The 17,817-nt window shown below is 42.0% G+C and overlaps 2 protein-coding genes across 19 annotated transcripts in view; one reads left to right on the top strand and one right to left on the bottom strand.

The window, feature by feature from the left end:
• BAZ2B (bromodomain adjacent to zinc finger domain 2B) overlaps positions 1-17,817 on the bottom strand; it is a 378,273-nt gene that overhangs the window by 245,765 nt on the left and 114,691 nt on the right. The window lies entirely within an intron of this gene.
• On the top strand, positions 14,368-16,465 carry LOC113605181 (protein FAM71A-like). Its single transcript, XM_027078283.1, has 2 exons — positions 14,368-15,721; positions 15,753-16,465. Exons 1-2 carry the CDS (start codon positions 14,677-14,679, stop codon positions 16,463-16,465), a joined length of 1,758 nt encoding a protein of 585 aa, XP_026934084.1. The 5' UTR covers positions 14,368-14,676.

Raw genomic sequence — 17,817 nt, 5'->3', positions numbered from 1 at the left:
TTAGGTCTTCCCTAAACGTTTGATAGAATACACCTGTGAAGCCATCTGGTCCTGGACTTTTGTTTGTTGGAAGATTTTTAGTCACAGTTTCAATTTCATTACTTGTGAGTGGTCTGTTCATATTTTCTACTTCTTCCTGGTTCAGTCTTGGAAGGTTATACCTTTCTAAGAATTTGTCCATTTCTTCCAGGTTGTCCATTTTATTGGCATAGAGTTGCTTGTAGTAGGCTCTTAGGATGCTTTGTATTTCTGTGGTGTCTGTTTTAACTTCTCCTTTTTCATTTCTAATTTTATTGATTTGAGTCCTCTCTTTTTCTTGATGAGTCTGGCTAATGCTTTATCAATTTTGTTTATCTTCTCAAAGAACCAGCCTTTAGTTTTATTGATCTTTGCTATTGTTTTCTTTGTTTCTATTTCATTTATTTCTGCTCTGATCTTTATGATTTCTTTCCTTCTGTTAACTTTGGGTTTTGTTTGTTCTTCTTTCTTTAGTTCCTTTAGGTGTAAGGTTAGATTGTTTATTTCAGATTTTTCTTGTTTCTTGAGGTAGGCTTATATTGCTATAAACTTCCCTCTTAGAACTTCTTTTGCTGCATCCCGTAGGTTTTGGATCGTCGTGTTTTCATTGTCATTCATCACTAGGTATTTTTTGATATCCTCTTTGATTTCTTCAGTGATCTCTTGGTTATTTAGTAACGTATTGTTTAGCCTCCATGTGTTTGTGTTTTTTACGTTTTTTTCCCTGTAATTCATTTCTAATCTCATAGAGTTGTGGTCAGAAAAGATGCTTGGTATGATTTCAATTTTCTTAAATTTACTGAGGCTTGATTTGTGTCCCAAGTTGTGATCTATCCTGGAGAATGTTCTGTGCGCACTTGAGAAGAAAGTGTAACCTGCTGTTTTTGGATGGAATGTCCTATAAATATCAATGAAATCTATCTGGTCTATTGTGTCATTTAAAGCTTATGTTTCCTGGGCTTCCCTGGTGGTACAGTGGTTGAAAGTCCACCTGCTGATGCAGGGGACGTGGTTTCATCCCCTGGTCCAGGAAGATCCCACATACCGTGGAGTGGCTGGGCCCGTGCGCCATGGCCACTGAGCCTGCGCGTCTGGAGCCTGTGCTCCGCATCGGGAGAGGCCACAACAGTGAGAGGCCGACATGCTGCAAAAAAAAAAAAAAAAGCTTGTCTTTCCTTATTTATTTTCATTTTGGATGATCTGTCCATTTGTGTAAATGAGGTGTTAAAGTCCCCCACTATTATTGTGTTATTGTCGATTTCCTCTTTTATAGCTGTTAACAGTTGCCTTATGTATTGAGGTGCTTCTATTCTGGGTGCATATATATATTTATAAGTGTTATATCTTCTTCTTGGATTGATCCCTTGATCATTATGAAGTGTCCTTCCTTGTCTCTTGTAACATTCTTTACTTTAAAATCTATTTTATTGGATATGAGTATAGCTACTCCAGCTTTATTTTGATTTCCATTTGCATGGAATATCTTTTTCCATCCTATCACTTTCAGTCTGTATGTGTCCCTAGGTCTGAAGTGGGTCTCTTGTAGACAGCATATATATGGGTCTTGTTTTTGTATCCATTCAGCAAGCATGTGTCTTTTGGTTGGAGCATTTAACCCATTCACATTCAAGGCCGTTATCGATATGTATGTTCCTATGATCATTTTCTTAATTGTTTTGGGTTTGTTTTTTTAGGTTCTTTTCTTCTCTTGTGCTTCCCACTTAGAGGAGTTCCTTTAGCATTTGTTGTAGAGCTGGTTTGGTGGTGCTGAATTCTCCTAGCTTTGGCTTGTCTGTAAAGCTTTTGATTTCTCCTTTGAATCTGAATGAGATCCTTGTCGGGTAGAGCAATCTTGGTTGTAGGTTCTTCCCTTTCACCACTTTATGTATATCATGCCACTCCCTTCTGGCTTGTAGAGTTTCTGCTGAGAAATCAGCTGTTAACCTTATGGGAGTTCCCTTGTATGTTATTTGTCGTTTTTCCCTTGCTGCTTTCAATAATTTTTCTCTGTCTTTAATTTTTCCCAATTTGATTACTATGTGTCTCGGCATGTTTCTCTTTGGGTTTATCCTGTATCGGACTCGTGGCGCTTCCTGGACTTGGGTGGCTATTTCCTTTACCATGTTAGGGAAGTTTTCGACTATAATATCTTCAAATATTTTCTCTGGTCCTTTCTCTCCCTCTTCTCCTTCTAGGACCCCTATAATGCAAATGTTGCATCTTATGTTATGTTGTCCCAGAGGTCTCTTAGGCTGTCCTCATTTCTTTTCATTCTTTTTTCTTTAGTCTGTTCCACAGCAGTGAATTCCACCATTCTGTCTTATAGGTCACTTATCCGTTCTTCTGCCTCAGTTATTCTGCTATTGATTCCTTCTAGTGTAGTTTTCATTTCAGTTATTGTATTGTTCATCTCTGTTTGTTTGTTCTTTAATTCTTCTAGGTCTTCGATAAACATTTCCTGCATCTTCTCGATCTTTGCCTCCATTCTTTTTCCGAGGTCTTGGATCATCTTCACTATCATTATTCTGAATTCTTTTTATGGAAGGTTGCCTATCTCCACTTCATTTAGTTGTTTTTCTGGGGTTTTATCTTGTGCCTTCATCTGGTACATAGCCCTCTGCCTTTTCATCTTGTCTATCTTTCTGTGAATGTGGTTTTTGTTCCACAGGCTGCAGGACTGTAGTTCTTCTTGCTTCTGCTGTCTGCCTTCTGGTGGATGAGGCTATCTAAGTGGCTTGTGTACGTTTCCTGATGTTCTTTATATTTTCTAATTATTTGTTGAAAATTTCTAATTTCTCACTCTGTGCATTCATTCTCCTCCCTAGTTCTTTGATCATCTTTATGATCATTACTCTAAATTCTTTCTTGGGTAGATTGCCTATCTCCACATCACTTAATTCTTCTTCTGTCATTTCACTTTGTTCCTTCTTCTGAAAATATTCCTCTGTCACCTCATTCTGTCTAAATTCCTATTTGTATTTTTACGTGTGTGGTGGGTTGGTTACATTTCTTGACCTTGGAGAAGTGGCCCTCTGTAGGAGATGTCCTATGCATCCCAGCAGTGCACTCCTCTCTGATCACCCAAGGGCCAGAGGCCAGCTGGTCCCAGGGTGGTGTCTGGCCTGTGTCTGCAGGCTGTGGTACTGTAGTTTTCTTGCTTCTGGTGTCTGCCCTCTGGTGGGTGAGGCTGGTCTAGAGGCTTGTGCAGGCTTACTGGTAGGAGGGGACTGTGCCTGTCGCCTGGTGGGTGGAGCTGGGTCTTGGTCCTCTGGTGGGCAGGGCCATGTCAAGGGGTGTGTCTAGAGGCAGCTATGGGCTCAGAAAGTCTTTAGGCAGCTTGTCTGTTTATGGGTAGGGCTGTGCCCCTGCCCAGTTTGTTCTTTGGCCTGAGGCCTACCAGCACTGGAGCCTACAGGCTGCTGGGTGGGGCCTGGTCTTGGCGCCAAAATGTCAGCCTCTAGGAGAGCTCATGCAGATGAATACTCCCCTGTATATTCGCCACCACTGTCTATGTGCCCAGGACTACAGTCTGACTACTGCCGCCTCCCAGCTTCCCAGAAGATGCTCTAAGACGAGCAGGTAGGTCTGGCCCAGGCTCCTATCAAATTACTGCTTTTGCCCTTGGTCCCAGTGTGCATGACATTTTGTGTGTGGCCTTTAAGAGTGAGGAGCTCCTGCAGTCAAGCCCCACTGGCCTTCAAAGCCAAATGCTCTGGGGGCTCCTCTTCCCAGTGCCGGACTGCCAGGCTGGGAAGCCTGACATGGGACTTGGAACTCTCACTCTGTGGGAGAACCTCTGTAATATAATTATTCTCCAGTTTGTGGGTTGCCCACCTGGGGTGGGTATGGGATTTGATTATATCACAAGTCCACCCCTCTGACCAGTCTAGCTGTGGTTCTGTCTTTATGTCTTTATCTGTAGAGGATCTGAGGATCTTTTCTGGTAGCTATCAGTCTTTTTCAATGATGGCTGTTTTGCAGATTGTTGTGATTTTGGTGTGCTCGTGAGAGGAGGTGAGCTTAGGGTCCTTCTACTCCGCCATCTTGACCACTCTCCAGGGAAGTATAGCATCTTAAATAAATGGTGCTGGTAAAACTGGACAGCATTATGCAAAAGAATGAAACTGGGCTACCACCTTACATCATACACAAAAACTAGCTCAAAATGGATTAAAGGCTTGAATGTAAGACCTGAAACCATAAAACCCCTAAAAGAAAAGATAATCAGTAAGTTCCTTGACATGGGTCTTAGCAATAACTTTTTGGTTTTGACACAAAAAGAAAAGGCAACAAAAACAAAAATAAACAAGTAGGACTAAATCAAACTAAAAAGCTTCTATGCAGGAAAGAAAACCACCAAAAAAATGAAAAGGCAATTAATACTGAATGGGAGAAAATATTTGTACATCACATATCTGATACGGGGTTAATATCAAAACATATAAAGAATTCATAAAACTCAAAAGCAAAAGAACAAACAATCTGAATAAAAAATGGGCAGAAGATCTGAATAGACATTTTTCCAAAGAAGACATACAGACAACAGATACATGATTAGGTGCTCAAAATCACTAATCATCAGAAAACTGCAAATCAAAACAGTGATACATCAACCTCACACCTGTTAGAATAGCTACCATCAAAAAGACACACAATAATAAAGTGTTGGCAAGAATGTGGAGAAAAGGGAATCCCTGTGCATTGTTAGTGGTAATGTAAATTGGTTCAGTCACTATGGAAAATAGTACAGAGGGTCCTCAAAAATTTAAAATCAGAACTACCATATGATCCAACAATTCCACTTCTGGGTATTTATCCAAAGAAAATGAAAACACTAACTGGACAAGATACATGCACCCTGATGTTCACTGCAGCAATATTTACAACAGCCAAGACATGGAAACAACCTAAGTGTCCAAGTGTCTATCAATGTATAAAGAAACAAATAAAGAAAATGTGATACATACATACACACACACACACATATATATATGTATATATATGGTGGAATATTATTCAGCAATAAAAAAGGAAATCCTGCCATCTGTGATAACTGTATGGACCTTGAGGGCATTATGCTAACTAAAATAAGGCAGAGAAAGATAAATACCATATGATCTCACTTATACGTGGAATCTAAAAAAAAAAAAAACACAATAAGGACAACCAAACTCATAGACACAGAGAACAGACTGGTGGTTGCCAGAGGCAATGGATGGGGGTGGTGCGTGAAATGGGTGAAGGGAATTGAATATAAAATAATGTCATGGGATGTAATGTACAGTATGATGACGATAGTTAATATTGTATATTTGAAAGTTGCTAAGGGAATAAAGTTCTCATTACAAGAAAAAAATTTTGTAACTATATGTGGTGATGGATGTTAACCAGACTCACTGTAGTGATCATTTCACAATATACACAAATGTTGAATCATTATGCTGTACACCTCAAGCCAAAATAACATTATGTGTCAATTATATCTCAATTTTTTAAATTCCCCTTTTAAAAAAAGAAATAAACAAATTTGGGAGTCATTAGCATTTAGATGCTATCTAAATCCAGGTGAGTGAATTATTTCACAATAAAGTGATGACAGCGAAAGAACAGAAGTTGTGCAAGTTGAGCATGGAGCATGGATGGCGAGATGAAGAGAAACAAGCAAAAAAGGGAGAATAGAAAACTAGGAGAAGAAACAAACTGAAATTCTGGAATGAAAAGTAAAAAGCATGTTTCAAGGAGGATAGAGTGGTAAAATGTGTCAAATGCTACAAGTTTTTTCATGAAAGATGAGAACTGAGAACTGACTGAAGTTACAGAGGTCACCAGAGACACTGGCAAGAACAGTTTCAGTGAAGTTGATATGAAGCAAAAGCATGACTGAAGCCAGATCAAGAAGGAATGGTAGGAGAGCATTATAAGTAGCAAATATAGAGAATTAGGACAATAATGAGGGGAATGAAAATGTCGAGAGGATTTTTTTTTCCTAGCATGTTGATGGTAATAATCCAAGAAAGGGAAAAACTATGATGCAAGAGGAAGATAAGTGAGTAATATGAAGACACTATAGGAAAACAGAAGGTGTTATGTCTATGTAATAAAAACCTCAGGGGTATGGGGGAGCAGGAGGGTGAGTATACCAGGGCTGACCTCCTGGAACTACCTCAGGGCAGATCTCTTTGAGATACCTTTCAAAGATGATTTGATGTGATGATGAGTGTGGGTAATACCAGGCCCATGGAACGAAGAAGTTTTGCAAAGGCAAAAATCCTAATGGCAATTATTTATTTCTCTTTCCAGTAGGCCATCATATTTTTGTTTCCATTATTTGCATGCCTAAGAAATTTTGTTTGTTCTCAAACCTATTAAGGTTAGTAATATCTGATACTGTATTCATATAATTCAGTTAATTACAATATAAAACAACCAGTGCAAAAAGAAAAGGTATTTCCCTGAAAATTCAATGCTTCTGAAAAACTTGATAAAAGTGGGTTTTTAAAAAGACTTGTTGTTAAATTAGATGTAGGTAAATTATATGTAGGTAAAACAAGTATAAAATACTGGCAGGAAACATGATAAAAAATGTACTGGGATCTGCACCCAGAAATTTTAGTAAGTGGCTAAGTTCTGGCACCAATTTAAAGACTCTGATATGAAACTTCTATTCGGGGAGTTTGTTCAAGAAAAACAACAATGTGTGTTCAAGAAAGACAACAATAATTTCCAATTAGGGAATCCATCCTCAAAGAAAAAGTATGGCTTGGCCCTCGCAAACACATAAAAAAATTGCAAATGAATGTGAAAGTTTCAATTTATTAAATGCTTACATCTAAATGTGTATGTCCTTTTTTATGATTTCCCATTTTGAACTAAAAGGATTAAATGAATAGCTATCAGCTCCAAATGCACTGGAGAAGTTTTCGTTCCTGTAAATTCTACAAATAACAGAAGCCATTTTTTAAAATTTAAGTATCCACATTTAAATATTCTAAATAAAACAGTTAAGATACTTTCCCTTCTTCCTTAAATAGTTGCCTTTTTTCTGATACTCAGAATCACCTAACAAATCAACCAGATATTTCCTATGTATTAGCTTTATGGCCATAATATGGTGATGCTCTCATTAAATGACTAGGACTTTGTCCCTATGTCAAATGGCGCCAGCCAGACAGCTTTCAAGTTTTCCAGTTCTCTCTCTTATGAGAAGGCTTGTAGCAGTGACCTGCTTGCTGCCTGAATGCTTACTTAAAAATAATCTTTTTAACATTATTGACCTAAATAAATGGCTTTTTTCTTTACAGGCCTACTTATTCCATATTTTAGCAAAAGTCACCTTTACAATGCTCATTAAGAAATTTCTTATTTTAAGTATGAGTAAGGCAGAGTTAATATTTAGAATTTAAATGTATTAATAAGTCATTTTATGTGTGGTAAAGATATGGATTATTGTTTTTACAATAATATAATTATTTCACAGCTCCAGCCTTAACATTAAAAATCACATTAAAAAAAAGATCGCGGGCTTCCCTGGTGGCGCAGTGGTTGAGAGTCCGCCTGCCGATGCAGGGGACACGGGTTCGTGCCCCGGTCCAGGAAGATCCCACATGCCGTGGAGTGGCTGGGCCTGTGAGCCATGGCCGCTGAGCCTGCGCGTCCGGAGCCTGTGCTCCGCAACGGGAGAGACCACAACAGTGAGAGGCCCGCGTACCGCAAAAAAAGAAGAAAAAAAAAAGATCGCTATTTAATCGTTAACTTATTGACGATCTAGAGTCTGTGGTAATTATATTATGATTAGAAGTTACATTCGGCATAGCAAAAAAGGATTTGAGAGGATCTCAAGACAAAAAGTTATCACTTGACCCTGGAAAATATATTTTCATTTTGTGACCCAAATAGTTTTGTTTGTTTGGGTTTTTGTGTGGAAGGTGCTAGGCTATATTCAAGTCTGCTGAGTAGAAGTAATCAAATCACCTAATTCTACATAAAACTCAGAATTTTTCTTGCGAATTACTCCTAAGCTTTTTATCAAGCTGCCTTAAAAATGTTAACTAATCTTCAGCTGAATCAGTTTATTAACTTCAGGCTTAAAACTTCCTTACTTAAAAAATATTAAGCAAGATCACTAATTATTCTCCCTGTCTATATCCAAACACCACTAGTATAAATGAATTAGTTATTTTGAACATTAAAAAACTTACTCAGTTATAAAGGATAACTAAAAATGCATTGAAAAATTAAAATTATTCAATACAAAATATAGACTAGAATAATATAAACTCTAAGACTAAATAATGTAAATTAAAGTATGAAAACTTGATTTTCAGGTAACATTTTGATCCTACAAGGTCTTACATGTGTTAAGTTCACAACTAAGAAATGATAACGTCTCTCTCTTCTCCCTCTACATCTTCCACAGTGCTAAGAGAGATACCTTTCTGAAATCTAAATCTAATTAAATCTAATCATATCTCTCCCCCTTTCTAAATACTTAATTTTAAAACCCCATAACTTGGGACCTCCCTGGTGGCGCAGTGGATGGGATTCTGCACTCCCAATGCAGGGGGCCTGGGTTCGATCCCCGGTCAGGGAGCTAGATCCCACATGCATGCTGCAAATAAGAGTTCGCATGTCACAACTAAGGAGCCCGCCGCCGCAACTAAGACCTGGTACAACCAAATAAATAAATAAATATTTAAAAACAAAAACAAAAACAAACCTATAACTTTAATGATGTCCCATCACCTGCAAGCTTCTTCACTGCTTATCTAATCTAAGCCTCATCTTCTACCGTTATTTGCTAACACTTCCTACAATGTCCGAGTTCCTTAAGCCTGCCTGTCCCTTCCCACTTTGCCTACCTGGCCATACTTCAATTAGTTCTTCAAAACTTTGCTAAGATGGCATGCCCCCCCCCAAAAAAAAAAAATTTGCTAAGATATCAACTTGTTTAATCACTAATATTTATTGACTATGATTACACTACCAAGTTTAAGGTCCAGTGACATGTGTTGTAAATATGTAACTTTTAGATGAAAAGATGCAGGCAGTCCTTTCCCTCAGAGAGTTTAACAATATGATGACTTTCTCCCTAAAACCTTACCCCTCTGAGCTACCTTTCTCAGAGCTACCTCTTTACATTAAATCTAATTCTTCTGATGTACTTATCATACTTTATTGTAATTATTTATATGACTCTTCCCTCCTACTAGCCTGTGAACAGGGAGAAAAGTAACTGTTATTTATCTCTATAGTCTCAGCACCTGGCCAAATGAATTACCAATAGTAGTTGCTCAGTGCTACAATGAATTTTATGAGCAAAAACAATTTGCCAATGCAAGGAAAATACCTTTTATGGTCATACTTTGCCATTATATCAACATATGTAAATGAGCTTTAATTTTAATCTATAATATAGAAAAAATAATCTATGAATTAATTGTGAGTCTTCCTAACAAATGATAACTCTAAAATACAACTTTAGCCCTGTGTTTCACAGTTACTACTATCATCTTGGATGGGACAATTCTTCATTGGAGTGAGGCTGTTCCAAACCTTGCAGGTGGTTAATACTGCTGGCCTTGCACTCTCAGTGTCAACAGCTGCCCTTTAGTCACTATGGAATCAATACATCCAACATGCTTGAAAGTGCCCCCTAGGTGAATAATTCTCCCTTGATAACTCCTGCTTATTTCAACTTTGTGACCTTGTTCAACTTTATTTGCAAATAAATCTACTCCATAGAGAATGTTGCTGTGTACCTTTAAAACTAAAAATTAAAATACGTGTAAAATAAAAAATTTAATATAAAATCATTTCTTTGTATATGAAGTATAGATTTAATATTTAGCCTCTCTACCTTAAAGAGATATACATAAGCAAAAGAAAGACTAAACAATTTATTTAAATATAGGATGAAATCATACAGAGTCCAATTTGGGGGGATACATGGGCTATATTACTAAGGCTTTGAATGGAATGTCACATTTGAGAGAGATGTGCACAGACTCAGATATGACCAGACAGCTTCAATGAACTGCTTGGAAAAATCAACCTGGAACCCTGCTTACAAGGTCCCAGGCAAAGCAGTTTTTAAAAAGAAATTATATGGTCAATCAGTATTCTTGCTGTACTTATAAATAAATCAGGCCAAGTTTAATATAAACAAATTTGTTTCACTATGATTATCTTTGGGGAAAAGTGGGGTAATTGTAGAGAGAAAAATTATGTTTGCACCTTTGTAGACATTAGATTCTAGTCCTGTTAACTGCCTTTGAGCTTTTGTTATATACCTGTAAACTGGACTAGATCCGAATTCTTCTAGTTTCCTCAAATATCTGGCTAGACTCACCAAACTAATGTTTCCCATTTTCTCCCACACTTCTGATTGGAAATCACCAAGAATAAAGTCAACCCTGGAGCCCCACTTACCAACTGCTCCTAACCACTGACACTGCTGCAAAACTAGAAAGTATTGAGCCTTGGGTACACATCTCACAGCTGAAAAAGGCCCCACCTGATACCTGGTCCTGTATAAACAATGGAGACCTACAAATCAAACTGATGAGGAAAAGAAGTAGCTGATATCGATGTAGACTGCTTCTGCCCAAGATGCCGGATCAAGACTCCCTACTCTAGCTAAACATGAAACCCTTTCTTTTTTTCTTTCTTTCCTTTATTCTGACATTGGCCTGGAAAGATAATACCCTCATTTGTATCTCCCAGGCCATTGCTAAGGGAAGTAATCTTTGGATTTAGAATAACTCTTTATTTCAGGCTAGAAGAAAATCGAACTTAACTCCTGGCTTGAATGGACAATTGTGCCCTGATAGGATTTATCTTTGTCTGTGATTATCATTATCCTTGGGCTTATGAATGCTTAGATGACCAGTGCACAGCTGGGCAATGCCTCTTAGGTTATTTAACTGCGCCACTCACTGTTCTAAAAAAAAAAAAAACCTACCAGGAGGATTTTCATGATACAGGGTTCGCTTCCTTTGGCAGGGCTGTATTTCCCTGGTTAGGAGTAAATATGAATGAGAATATAATCAGAAGCCTCTCCTTAACTCTTGAACGTACTGCAGAATCCGCTGCTGCTAAAGCATTAGCTGCCCAGCAAAGATCCTAACACTCTCTAGCCAAAGTTGTTCTTGAAAATATAATAGCCATTGATTATCTTCTAGCTAAGCAAGAAGGTGCTAGGGCCACCACCCCCCGTTGTATCTGGATTGACATTTCTGGGAAAGTTAAAACTCAGTTACGTAAGACCATTGAGCAAGCCACTTGGCTTAAAAGGGTGACTCCAAGACCCCCCTTCAAGGGGGTCTTTGATTGGTTTGAGTCCTGCAGACCAGGGCTCTGAAGTGCACTCCAAACACTGGGAATTATCCTGCTCATAGTTAAATCAAAATAATCTCCCTGGCACTGTATTCTCTCAAAAATTTTAAATGCATTTTGCAGCAGCCAACTGCCAAGCAAATGATATCCCTAAGACTGGAATGTCAGAAAAGTAACCAAAAGAATGACCAACTTAAAATTCATGAACCTGGAACTGTGACCCATAGATGTCATAGAGATTAAGCAAAAACTTCATGCCACGCCAAGGATCAGTAGCTGAGAGTGACACTAATACATTAATTTTTAATCACATCTCTCTGTTAAGCTGAGAGTCTGATCAAAGGGGAGGGAATTGTTAAAGAGGAAACCACTGGCCCAAAATGGCATCACTTGTGCAAAAGCCCATAATTTTACCAAACCTAGACTTAATACCTGACAATTGCAGTTATGCTCTTCCCCAGAAATGTAATCTTAATCAACCAGTTTAGAATTTTCTGGTTGGCAGCAATGAGGTAATCTGTCACATGGGCCCTCTCCATCCAACCTGCACCCCGCCCCAACCCTGCCCCCTGCCCCCAGAGGAAAAAGAAGCAATCTGCACCTAAAAAATCCCTGCCTTCCCTTGACTTCAAAAAGATGTCCTGGTCTAAAAGTAATTCTTTCTTTTCTTTTGCTAATAGCTCCCTTGCCCCACCCTTCCATTTTGTACAACCCCTTGGAGTGCCCTTCTAGTTGCTAATGGGATGCTGGCTGATTCATGAATTGCCTAATGAAGCCAACTAGACCTTCAAAAAAAAATTTTAGTAACGAAAAGTAAGAAAAATTTGCTAGGGCTTCCCTGGTGGCGCAGTGGTTGACAGTCCGCCTGCCGATGCAGGGGACGCGGGTTCGTGCCCTGGTCTGGCAAGATCCCACATGCCGCGGAGCGGCTGGGCCCGTGAGCCGTGGCCGCTGAGCCTGCGCGTCCGGAGCCTGTGCTCCACAACCGGAGAGGCCACAACAGTGAGAGGCCCGCGTACCGCCAAAAAAAAAAAAAAAAAAATCAAGTAATCAGCTCAATAGATGCAGAAAAAGCATTTGAAAAAAAATCAATAATCCTTCACGATAAAAATTCCCAGAAAACTAAGAATAGAATTGAACTTCTTAAACTTCACAGAGGGCAATTCTGAAATAAAACTACAGCTAACAACATACTTTATGGTGAAAGATTGAATGATTTCCCCTGAGACAGGGAACAATGAAAAGATAACTGCTCTTAACCCATCTATTAAATGAGCAGGAGTGTGTGTGTGTGTGATTGTGATAAAATTCACCACTGTAATTTTAGAGTGTACAATTCAGTGGCATTCAGTGCATTCACAATACTGTGTAACCATCACCACTATGTAGTTCCAGAATTTTTCATCACCACAAAAGGAAATCCTGTACTCCCCATTCTCTGCTCTCTCCAGCCCTAGGCAACCACTAATCTAATATCTGTCTCTATGGATTTGCCTCTTCTGGCTATTTCCTATAAATAGAATCATACAATATGTGGCTTCTTTCACTGAGTATAATGTTTTCAAAGTTCACCCATGTTGTGACATATATCAGTACTTCATTCCTTTTTATGGCCAAACAATATTCCACTGTATGGAGAGACCATATTTTGCTTATCCAGGCATCTGTTGAGGGACAGGTGTGTGTATTTTAACAGAAAGATAGCCTTTATCCTCAAGGAATGAATCTCTATGGTGGGATTTCAAGCATAACATCAAACTGGAGATAAGAGAGTTGGCAGCAAGGGCCTTTCTCAGAACTTTCAAGTCACAATTTAGAAATCACTTGTTCTGTGACTAGCTCTGTGGGAGTGGCAATGAGGCGGGATGTCTAATGGTACATGCTCCCCACAGGTGTCAAGGCTTCCAAACCACTTCTGCCTGGTAGGGAGGTTACTACAGGACGGCATCTGGCAGGCTCTTGGAATCAAAGCTTACATCTCAGGCTACTCACCCCCCATTTCACTGGGGGAGGACATGTCATAAGAATAACTAGGTTTCCACACACAGGCTGTTTGCACAAGCATAAAGGAAAGGAGGATCTGAGTGATCCCCTGGATAATTTAATCCCCACGTCAGCCCAACTGCTGTCTTGGGTTCTCTCCATAACATATATACACACATAAAATTAATTACACAACTTCTAATAATGCACCAAATAGGTCCTCTTAAAGGTAGTTAAATCAGTCCAGTTTGAAAACATTTGGCTGGGCCAAGCTTTCTTTGTGAGGCTAAGTACTGTAGTGGTTCAGAACAAAGGCTTTAGAATCAGGTAGACCTACATTCAAATAGTGCCTCTGCTACCATTAGCTCTGGGAATTTAAACAGGAGATACAACCTCAATTTCTTCACATATAAACTGGGAACAGTAGTTAACAGTACCAAACTCAGTGCATTCTCACCACCATATGTGAAGAATGCAGCATGGTGCCTAGGAGAAGCAATTTTTAATGTGATTATTAAAAATCACCGTCGTCAACGTTTACTGAGATTTTATGAAAGGACAGACTAAGGATCGCAACTGCCAACTCTACGTTATTCGATACAATTAAACCATGAGCTTAAATGGTTCAAATTTATCCCATCATCTTACATTCCTACAGATTTCATCCAGTAGCTGAATTTGGGGGAGGAAAAGAAAAAGGACCCAGACAAAACTTTCCCAGTTGAAGACATTTTTATTTCGGTACGCACCTGAGTCCCTGGCAGGACAGGCCTGTCCTCCGCAGGAGGACATGTCCTCCCCCTCCTTTGGGAGAGGATGGGGGCCCTGCCCTGAGGGGGCAGCTGGGGGATGAGGCAAAGGGCTATGTGACAGTGATAGGTCACAATGAGGCAAAGGGCTATGCGACAGTGATAGGTCACAAAGGGCCCAGAGGATAAATAGGCTGTGCCAGGGGGTTAGGCTGAGAAAGTGGTTACTTCTCTCACTAGGACTGAAGTTCACCACACCCTCTTGGGGAGATAAAAACCCAGAAGCAGAAGTGAGGGGAGGCAGAGGGGGAGCCTACCATACCCTCTCTACACACTTGAAGAGATTCAGCCTGGGGTCCAGGCGCCCTACAGCGTCCCCGCTGTGATCATCTGTGCCCCTACCCACACCCCTGCCTCTGGGAGACCCTGAGGCAAAGCTGGGGGCCTGTGGGGCGGGCTTGGAAGACCTGCCGTAGGGCCGCCTGTGTGTGACTTACGAGCACCGCAGCTCGCTCTTCTGCCAGTGAGGCCGAGGGAGGGAAGAGCCAGGGGCCCACCTTAACCGCGCTGCCTGTTGTGATCAAAGGCAGCCATGAGTGGGGACTCTCTGCTCCCGTATCACACGGCCCAGAGCAGCACCGGGGTGGGCCTGTTCAACACCACCATGGGGAAGCTGCAGCAGCAACTGCGCAATGGCGAATATGACATCTTCAAGTACGCACCGATATTCGAGAGCGACTTTATCCAGATCACGAAGAGGGGAGACCTGATTGACGTGCACAACTGTGTCTGCATGGTGACCGTGGGCATCACATCCAGCAGCCCCGTCCTCCCACTCCCAGACACCATGCTGCTGGCCCGATGGGCCACCGACTATGAAGAGCACGCTGAGCACAGCCAGGCCGCCAAGGGCAAGAGCCACGAGCCTGCAAAGACCTTAGAGCTCACCAGGCTCCTTCCCTTGACGTTCGTGAGCATCTCCACTCACAATCGCGAGAAACAACAGCTGCGCGTGAAGTTTGCCACTGGCCGCTCCTGGTACCTGCAGCTGTGTGCCCCTCCGGACGCACAGGAAGACCTCTTCACCTCTTGGGAAGAGCTGATTTACCTCCTGCGACCACCAGTGGAGAGTTACAGCCGCACCTATGCCGTTCCAGCCTGGGACATGATCGGCCTGCCTGTGTTCGAGGAGGAGGAGGACGGCAGGAGCCCAGCAGTGGAGGATTTCCAAGGAAAGTGGGATCAGGACCAGGTGAGCATCTGCAGCCTCCACACGTGCTCTGAGCTGTCCGGGGCCACGTCTGCCGCTTTTGCTGGGGGGGAGGGGATCCAACTGGACTCCCACAAGCCCGACACCATGCCCGATGTGGCCACTGCAAAAGCAAAACCTACAGTGCTTGACAAAGCGTCAGCGTCGTGGGCAACGACAAAGGTGGAGACAGCAGGGGTGGCAGGAGGCACCGCAGGGGGTGCTTTGAGCGTGGCAGTGATCAAGTCTCCTGCCCCTGAAGAGCAGAGCATGGCCACAGCAGCCACAGCCAGCAACGGTCCAGGAGGAAGCAAAACCAACATAGCCACTGGGGGCACTGCCAGAACATCCCTGAGGAGCAGGAAAACGGTGCTGCGAAAAATTCAGGGTATGCTTGGCAGGTGCCGCGAACTATTCAGGGTATGCTTCCAGCACGTCCACCAGTCTCTCCCCAGAGGCCGGCGTGACTGTGGTCGGAGCAGAACCTACCGGCAAGACTGCTGAAGGAAGAGCCAACGAGGAGGACGACGGGACCCTCATCTCAACCTTGCCACAGGAAGGCAAAGTGAGTGAACAGGATGGCAGCTCACAGAGGGTGTCCCAGGCCCGCAAGGGAAGAAAGGAGAGAAGGGAGCACTGGGGAGAGGACAGAGCTCTTACGAGCCCCTCGCTCTGCAGTTCAGTGGAAAGCCACCACAAGGCAGCAGGGAACAAGACCATCCAGAAAGCAGCTGGCCCGTGCTCAGGCGGCCGCAGAGCCACTAGAGATGACCAAAAGGACAAAGGCCATGGCAGCCCGGGGGGCAGCGAGCAGGGCACTGCTCACAAAGACATCAGCCGTGCTCCCATCACCAACGAGTCCAGGATCTCGCACAAATCGGGCAGGAGCTTATCTACAGCGAGTTCAGGTCCCACCACCGAGAGACTCAGCAGGATCAGCTCTTTCTTCAGGAATGTCAGAGCCAGCCTTACTACAAAGACAGTGGCCTCCTCATGCGATAAATATGTGAGCATCATGGCGAAGCCAGTGGAAGGGACCCGAATGGAAGCCATCGTAGAGACAGCAGAGAGTGGCCAGGGGCTGGAGATCACTGGAGGTGTGACATCTGAGACCGTTGAAGCCCATCAATAGTACCTAGAGCTGGGAGCTGCAAAGGGGACCAGGGCTCAGGGAAATACCCCTGGAGAGCCCATTTCAGCTTCCTTACTGCAATTTAAATAAAAAACCAAACAATCTGAGAATGCATGGTGTCTTGTCGGAATTTCTAGTTCCTGAAGCCCAGCCATAGCCTCACAGTGGATTCTGTGATGTCAGCTGTGCCACAGTCTGAGACCCAGTGTCCAGACAAGGGCAGCCCCACCTCACACACATGCTCAGCGCCAACAGCAGTGCTGCATCTGGCCTCCACTCCTTTCTGGCTTGCCCCCCAGGGCCATGGCTCAAAGTCAGACTATGGTCTGGGAAGCTCTCCTTCACTATCCCCCTATTCTTTTTATAAACGCTTATTTCCCCTGAAGGTCTGTAAACATAGCAAGAACAGGACTCATGTCCCCTCGGGCTATTCAGTGGACAGAAGTATTAGCTAGCAATCAGAACCGCAAGCACTCTCATCTAGACTTAGCCGTTCCCTGCCCAGGTATTAGCTTGCAATCAGAATCGCAAGTATTAGCTAGTGTGCCATCGTAAGCATACCACTTGATGACATTTCACAAGATAAGCAACCCCACGAAACTAGCACCTGGCGAAGAATCAGAACATCACTGCAACTCTGGAAGTGCCCCCCTGCAGTCACTCAAGGGTAACCACTACCCTAGCTTCCAACACCATAGATGAATGTTGTTTGCTTTTTCAACTTTACATACTGGAATCACATAGTATGTACTCTTTGACTCTGGTTTCTTTCCCTTAACATTATATTTATGAGGTTTGTGCATGACTTTCCTGGCGATCGTCCATTTATTTTCACTGCCAATACAGTATTCCATTGTGTGATGATACTACAACTTATTCTGTTATTGATTTAAGCTATTATCAGTTTTGGGCTATTAAAAATAGTGCTATTATGAACATTTATATACAGATCTGCTGGTAAAAATATACATAAACTTCTGTTCGGCATATACATAGGAATGGAATTGAATATATGCATATGTTCAGCTTCTGATTATACTGCCAAGCTATTTTCCTTCCAAAATGACTGTGGAAATAATAATTCCCACCAGGAATGTATTAAAGTCCTGGTTGTTCCACATCCTTGCCAACATTTGATACTGTTTAGCTCTTTCCTTTTAGCCATTCAGGTGGGATATAGTGACTTTTCTCCCTTTTTCATGTTAAAAATATACTTAAAAATATATAATTGGGCTTCCCTGGTGGCGCAGTGGTTGAGAGTCCGCCTGCCGATGCAGGGGACGCGGGTTCGTGGCCCGGTCCGGGAAGATCCCACATGCCGCGGAGCATGGGCCCGTGAGCCATGGCCGCTG

This window comes from Aethalodelphis obliquidens, unplaced genomic scaffold (genome assembly GCF_003676395.1).
Source record: "Aethalodelphis obliquidens isolate GAN/ISIS:26980383/991018 unplaced genomic scaffold, ASM367639v1 scaffold2, whole genome shotgun sequence".
Lineage (NCBI taxonomy): Eukaryota > Metazoa > Chordata > Mammalia > Artiodactyla > Delphinidae > Aethalodelphis > Aethalodelphis obliquidens.
Note: the sequence above shows the minus strand (reverse complement) of the source record. Positions and strands in the feature narration are given on the sequence as shown.